Below are 7,333 nucleotides of genomic sequence, written 5' to 3' on the forward strand. Positions count from 1 at the left end.
GTAAATAAAGATTGACCCCTACATCAACTAGATGTAAAAAATGCCTTCCTAAATGGTGAGTTAGAAGAGGAAGTTTACATGAGTCCACCTCTAGGTTTCGAAGCTAAGTTTGGGAATCATGTTTGCAAACTCAGGAAGTCCTTATATATGGGTTGAAGCAGTCCCCTAGGGCATGGTTTGACAGGTTCACCGTATTTGTTAAGTCCCAAGGGTTTGTTCAGGGGCATTCTGATCATACCTTGTTTACCAAAAAATCACCCTTAGGGAAGATTGTTGTGTTGGTGGTGTATGTTGATGACATCATCTTATCAGGAGATGTCACAGTAGAAATTGCTAAGCTGAAACAGAGGATGGCAGATGAATTTGAAATCAAGGATCTTGGTAGTTTGAGGTATTTTCTCGGGATGGAAGTGGCAAGATCAAAAGCAGGAATATCTGTATCTCAACAGAAATACACTCTGAACTTGTTGAAGGAAACAGAAATGACTGGATGCAAACCCATTGACACTCTTATTGAGGTTAATAGCAAACTGAAAAACATTTCGGAAGGAGTTCTTGTGAATAAGGAGAGGTATCAACGCTTGGTAAGAAAACTTATTTACTTATCTCATACTAGGCCTGACATCTCCTATGCTGTGAGTGTGGTAAGTCAGTTCATGCAGAATCCATATGAGGAGCACGTGGAAGCTGTGACTCGAATTTTGAGATACCTGAAGTCCACCACGGGGAAGGGTTTAGTGTTCAGAAACATGACACACGGAGCATTGAGGCATATACTGACTCAGATTGGGCCGTATCTGTGACTGATAGAAAGTCAACCTCAGGGTACTATACCTTTGTGTGGGAAAATTTGGTAACTTGGCGGAGTAAAATATAGGGTGTAGTGGCCAGAAGTAGTGCTGAGGTAGAGTATAGAGCTATGAGTCTGGGAGTGTGTGAAGAAATCTAGTAGCAGAAAGTTTTATCTGATCTTCACGAGAGTAGTCCGAGGCCCATGAAGCTGTATTGTGATAATAAGGCTGTCATCAGTATTGCAAATAATCCCGTGTAACATGATAGAACCAAACATGTGGAAATTGACAGGCACTTTATTAAAGAGAAGTTAGACCGCGGAGCTATCTGTATTCCCTATGTACCTTCAGTCCAACAGGTTGCAGATGTTCTTATGAAAGGGTTATCGAGACAGACGTTTGAAGCTTGTATTAGCAAGTTGGGTCTTGTCGATATCTACGTCCCAACTTGAGGGGTAGTGTTGAAATACGTTGAATTAGCCTTAAGGGCATTTTTGTAATTTATACTATATTTGCTAAATTAGGGTTTCACCTCATTCTATTTATATCTGAGGTTGGGGTCTATTGTATGTATGACATTAAAATAATAAGGCCTTTTCTATCGTGGTTTTTCTTCCCTGAATTAGGGTTTTCCACGTAAGCTCCTTGTGTCGTTTCTTTTTTTTTTTTTTCTATTTCAATAGAATCAGTGGTACTTAGGGAGTGAGATGTAACTACAGGGGCAAAACGGTAAATTGGCCTTGCCTAGCTGTACTTACGAGCATCTGTGAAGGGTCATCGTACTCATGATTGGGTATATCCGATGGACATAGAAATATATTTGTGATAAGAAGAGTTCAACTGTTGGTCTTTAGTTGAATGGCTGGCAGCTAACGGATGGTGGATTTCGTGGCTAAAGAGTTTAGTCAGCTATTCACGTACCGTTGGAGCTTCGAGCCAAAGGTCCATAAGGTCCCCTTGGTGACTTGGATAAAGTTGAGAATTAGTTTCTGGGTTAGTTTGAAATCTTCAAATTGACAAGAGGAAGTTCGATTATATATGATATAATTGACTAAATGTATGAGATACATTATTTTGGATAAAATTAGATATAAATATGATCTATATCAAGTAGAGGAGAAATTACTATAGTAGATATGTGATATCAAACTATAGGTTAAGAATATAATATGATTATATTCATTATTTAATTGAATAGGTAGTTATGAGATAATTGGCCGAGAATTTCTCCTAAATCGTGCGAAAGTGGAAAAATTGAATCTGGTTCTTGTAACTGAAGAATAAAATGAAAATCGGTTTCATTTCGTGTGAGACGCAGAAATTTGCTCACGATGTGAAAATGTCCCGATTGCTTAACGTTGAGAGCCTATACGATAGCGTCCATCGCCTGAACGATCGCACACTCGCGCACTGAACGATCGCTCACCTTCTCTAAACGATCGCTTAGCACGCCGAGCTGATTTAAACGATCGCTTACTATTTACTAGATGATCGCTTAGTAAAATCTACACGATCGTGTACTTTTTCCTAACTGACAAGCACTCGATTATACGATAGTCATCTATTATCTCTAACTTCCTTGTTCGTTCTATGATTGTCCTTTCCTCCTTCCTCTACCAATTCCATCAAAGTCCACTCTTTGGATTCTCACTCCGAGAATATCGAGGGTTTTGAGTGGTGGTGTCATCCCCGGTTGTTGTTTGTTCGTGTGCTACCGTTCGTGTAGATGATCGTGGTGTCGCTATTCATATCAGAAGGATTAGAGAATTGTTTATAGTTGGAAATCACAGAAACGACAAAATACGGAGTGGTTTTGGGATCAGGAACCGCGATGCGAGATAAGGGGGTATGCAAGAATGTGGAAATGAGAATAGGAGAATGGAAGGTGAATGATAGCTTCTTGCTGTTAGAGCTAGGACAAGCATGATTTTAGGGATGCAGTGTTTACACTTTTTGGGAAAAACAGAGGTCGTTTGGTGGAATCTAATAATGAAATTTGCTCATGAGGGCCGAAAAGTTACTTTGCAGGGGGATCCAAGTCTGACGAAAGCAAGAATCTGTCTGAAATGTATGGTGAAGACTTGGGAAGCTGAAGATCAAGGATTTTTGGTTGAATGTAGAATGATGAGCGGAGGTGAATTTGTGGCAGAGTAATATGGAAGTGAGGAAACCGACACAATACCAGAATCTCTATCAACCCTATTAACTAAGTTTAAGGATATATTTGAATGGCCAGAGGATCTGCCCCTCGTCGAAGTATAGAGCACCATATCCACTTGAAGGAAGGAACCAGTCCATAAATGTTCGTCCATACAGATATGCGTATCATCAGAAGGCTGAGATGGAGAAATTGGTCGAAGAAATGTTGGATTTGGGCATCATTAGATCCAACACCAGTTCTTACTCGAGCCCTGTTCTACTGGTTAGAAAGAAGGATGGAGGGTGGAGATTTTGTGTGGATTACCATGCTCTCAACACTACCACCATTCCAGAAAAACTTTCGATTCCAGTGGTGGAAGAACTTTTCGATGAGTTAAATGGAGCTGCTCTATTCTCTAAGCTGGACTTGAGGTCAGGCTACCATCAAATAAGGATGAATTCACGGGATGTTGAGAAGACTGCCTTCTGGACACATGAAGGGCATTATGAATTCCTGATAATGTCTTTCGGTTTAACCAATGCACCTTCCACATTTCAAGCACTGATGAATACCATATTTAGGCCTTACTTACGCCATTTTGTGTTAGTATTCTTTGATGATATACTAGTGCATAGTAGAAACCTAGAGGAGCATTTGCAGCATCTAGAGGTGGTACTATCAATGTTAAGGGAGCATGAGCTTTATGCTAATAAGAATAAATACCAATTTGCAAAAGACAGAGTGGAATATTTGGGGCATACCATTTCAAAGCAAGGAGTAGAGGTCGATCAGAAGAAGGTGCAGGCAGTGTTGGAGTGGCCAGTACCTAAGACAATGAAGGAGGTGCAGGGGTTCTTGGGATTATTTGGCTATTACTGGAGATTCGTACAAAATTATGGCAATATAGCGGCTTCATTGACACAGATTTTAAAAGGAGGGACTTTTCAGTGGACAGAGGAAGCTCAATACACTTTTGAGAAGCTCAAAACTGCTATGATGACATTGCCCGTGTTGGCGTTACCTGATTTCAGCATACCCTGTAAGGTGGAGACCGATGCTTCGAGGTATGGCATAGGCACGGTGCTAGTGCAGCAGAGAAGGTCGATAGCTTTTTACAGCCATACCCTGTCAATGAGGGACCGTGTGAAACCAATATATAAGAGGGAGTTGTTAGCTATTGTCATGGCCATACAGAGATGGTGCCTTACTTGTTGGGAAGATGATTGTCATCAAAACTGATTAGAAAGCATTAAAGTTTTTACTTGAGCAGAGGATGATACAACTACAACATCAGAAATGGGTAGCTAAATTGCTTGGGTATGATTTTGAAGTAATTTATCGTCCGGGATTGGAGAATGGGGCTACAGAGGCGTTGTGCAGAGTGGATATGGAAACTCATTTGGTTCAGTTAACGGTTCCTACTTTGATCGATATGGCTGTAATTCAGAAGGAAGTAGACCAAGATGATCGGTTACAACGAATTAAAAGCCGAGTACTTTGGAAGGAGGATGGAGTACAAGATTTTTCTCTCCATCAGGGCGTGCTGAAGTACAAAGGGAGGTTAGTACTTTCAAGTGTCTTTGATACTTACTATCATGGATACATATCATGACTCTGTTTTTGGCGGTCATTCAGGATTCCCGAGGACATATAAAAGAATATCTAGGGAGCTATATTGGGAAGGAAAGAAGAGATCTGTTAAGAAATATGTGGAAGAATGTGTGGTCTGCCAGAAGAATAAATCGTTAGCATTGTCTCCAGCAGGGTTGTTAATGTCGCTCCCTATTCCTGATGTTGTATGGGCTGACATATCGATGGATTTCATTGAAGGCTTACCCAAAGCCAAAGGGTATGATGTGATTTTAGTGGTAATGGACAGATTGAGCAAGTATGCTCATTTCTTGGCCTTAAAACATCCTCTGAATGTTGGTGTTGTAGCAGATGTATTTTGTAGAGAAATAGTAAAGTTGCACGGGGTGTTGAAGTCTATTGTCTCGGACCGAGACAAGGTGTTTGTGAGTCACTTCTGGCAGGAGTTATTCTGGCTGTTGGTACCAAGCTTCATTGTAGCACAACATATCATCCTTAGTCGGATGGTCAGACAGAAGTGGTAAACCGCAACGTAGAAGTGTACTTAAGGTGTTTCTGTGGGGAGCGTCCTAAAGAATGGACTAATTGGTTGCATTGGGCGGAATACTAGTATAATACTACGTATAATGCCTCCACTGGCTTTTCTCCTTTTCAAATTGTGTATGGACGCTCTCCTCTGGTGTTAATTTATTATGGGGATGATTGCACTGCGAATGCAACATTGGACCAAAGATGCGAGATAGGGATACTCCACTACGTGTACTTAAAGAGTATTTGAGGGTGACTCAAGATAAAATGAAGAAATTTGCGGATAGGAAGCGAAGGGATATAGAATTTCAAATTGGAGAGTGGGTATGGCTGAAGTTACGTCCCTATCACCATATCTCAGTTCGGCAAAAGCGATATGTCAAATTGTCTCCCAAGTATTATGACCTATATCAAGTTATTGACAGGGTGGGATCGGTAGCTTACAAATTGGAGCTTCCATCAACAGTGTGAATCCATCCAGTTTTTCATGTTTCGCAACTAAAAAATGTGATTGGACAGCCAGAAGGGAAGTCATCTGTAGATCCTTTAGTCAATGAAAATCATATTTGGTTACCTGAACCGGAGGCTGTATTGAGCTCTCGACCTCGGTCGTCTCATCAGGGGCATGAGGTTTTGGTGAAATGGAAAGGGCTGCCAGAGCATGAAGCGACTTGGGAAGTGTTAGATGATTTTCAGAATCAATTCCCAGAATTTTACCTTGAGGACAAGGTAAAGGTGGAGGAGAGAGGTAATGATAGGCCTCCAATTGTACTGCAATATCAAAGAAGGAAGAATAGGGGTAATATGGGAAAATTGATAGTTGAGTCGGTTAAGGAGGTTGGGGACCACACTTAAACGACTTTCAATTCTATTGGGGGAAGTTCTGATTTAAAAGAAGAAAGAAACGGAAAGAGAGGGCATTGAAGAACTGAATATCTTGAGCGAAGGAAGTGAGCTCTCGAGGGTGGGAGTTCGAGTTAGTCTGTCGTGTAAAAACAACTGAGGAGTACTATTCATCGCCTAGTTCATCTACTAAGTGATTGTGTAGAAGGGCCTCAACGATCGTGTAGTTGCGGTAAGCGATCACATAATGTGTGTAAGCGATCGCGTAGTGTTAGTAAGCGATCGTGTAAAGATTGTAAACGATCGTTTAGTGTTTGTAAGCGATTGTGTAGCAAGATTAAGTGATCTTGTAGTTGTTGATCGACATTCATCGTTTAGTAAAGTACATGTTCATCGTTTAGCTGTTATGCTAGATGATCGTGTCATCACACTTAATCAATAAATACACTTTAAAAGATTAGTTTCCTATCAGTGCGCACACCGATAGCTCCAAGGCCCAATCGATCATCTTGGTCTGGGCGACTAGGCTGAAGGATTACCGTGGAAGGCTGGAGGTTCACAGGTGTCCCATGGCTGGTGAAAGAAAAACACGTTGCGACTAATCCACAAGTAAGGTGGCAGCAATAAAGTCAAAATAAAAATGGAGTAGGAGAGAGTAATTAGGAAGTAGTGGACATGACGTCAAAATAAAAATGGAGTAGGAGAGAGTAATTAGGAAGCAGTGGACATGACCATGCAAATTCCCCTAAATAATAGGGGAAGTTGCCTAGTTATTGGGGGAGTGGTCGATTCTTAAGGCTAGTGGGCAGTTTTCCCCACTAAGGCTACTCTCCACTCATTTAGCCTACCCTTCCTCCTCCTACGCTTATAAATTTTGTAGTTTGGGGGTTGTCCAAACACACAAGAGCACGTACTATTCTTTTATGCTTTTGTTCTCTCTAAGTAGAGTGGTCTTGTAAAGAGCTATTGCTACCAAGTCTTGTATAGTGTGGTTTTCAATAGTGCTTATCAGTAAAGTATTATATTTCCACCACTATCGTGTTCTCTCTTTCCTCTCTTAAAGCCATGAACCTAACAAATGCCTATATAAGTTTATATGAGCGATTAAGTGTCTCATTTGGGGAAAATTGAATCCAAATCATAAGGTTGACTATGAAACCTCCTTAGGCCGCACGGGAAAAGTTCGAAAAATTTTATATTGCGCTTCTACCTCGTGATATGATGCCACCAAACAATTATTTTCAATCATACTGTTCTTTTGAAATCTCTTTGATCAATTTCAACATTATCACAACTAGTTCCAAAGTTATTTATATTGATCACATTGAAGTAACAATTTCAAACAACATAAGTAGAACTCAACAATTAAAACCTCTTTATTTTCGTTAAAATGTTGTTTTTTTACGAGTTAAAAGGTGTTATAAGTACAAACAAAGTCTCA

General features: G+C 40.5%; 1 protein-coding gene across 1 annotated transcript; it reads left to right on the top strand.

Annotated features, from left to right (window-relative positions):
• The first annotated feature begins 5,253 nt into the window (after nucleotides 1-5,253).
• LOC150037455 (uncharacterized) lies at nucleotides 5,254-5,904 on the top strand. Its single transcript, XM_090312011.1, has 2 exons — nucleotides 5,254-5,484; nucleotides 5,569-5,904. The coding sequence occupies exons 1-2, from the start codon at nucleotides 5,254-5,256 to the stop codon at nucleotides 5,902-5,904; spliced, it is 567 nt and encodes a 188-aa protein (XP_090168137.1).
• The last annotated feature ends 1,429 nt before the right edge of the window (nucleotides 5,905-7,333 follow it).

Source organism: Benincasa hispida, chromosome 3 (assembly GCF_027475165.1).
Source record: "Benincasa hispida cultivar pf3 chromosome 3, pf3_genome.v1.1, whole genome shotgun sequence".
Taxonomy (NCBI): Eukaryota; Viridiplantae; Streptophyta; class Magnoliopsida; order Cucurbitales; family Cucurbitaceae; genus Benincasa; species Benincasa hispida.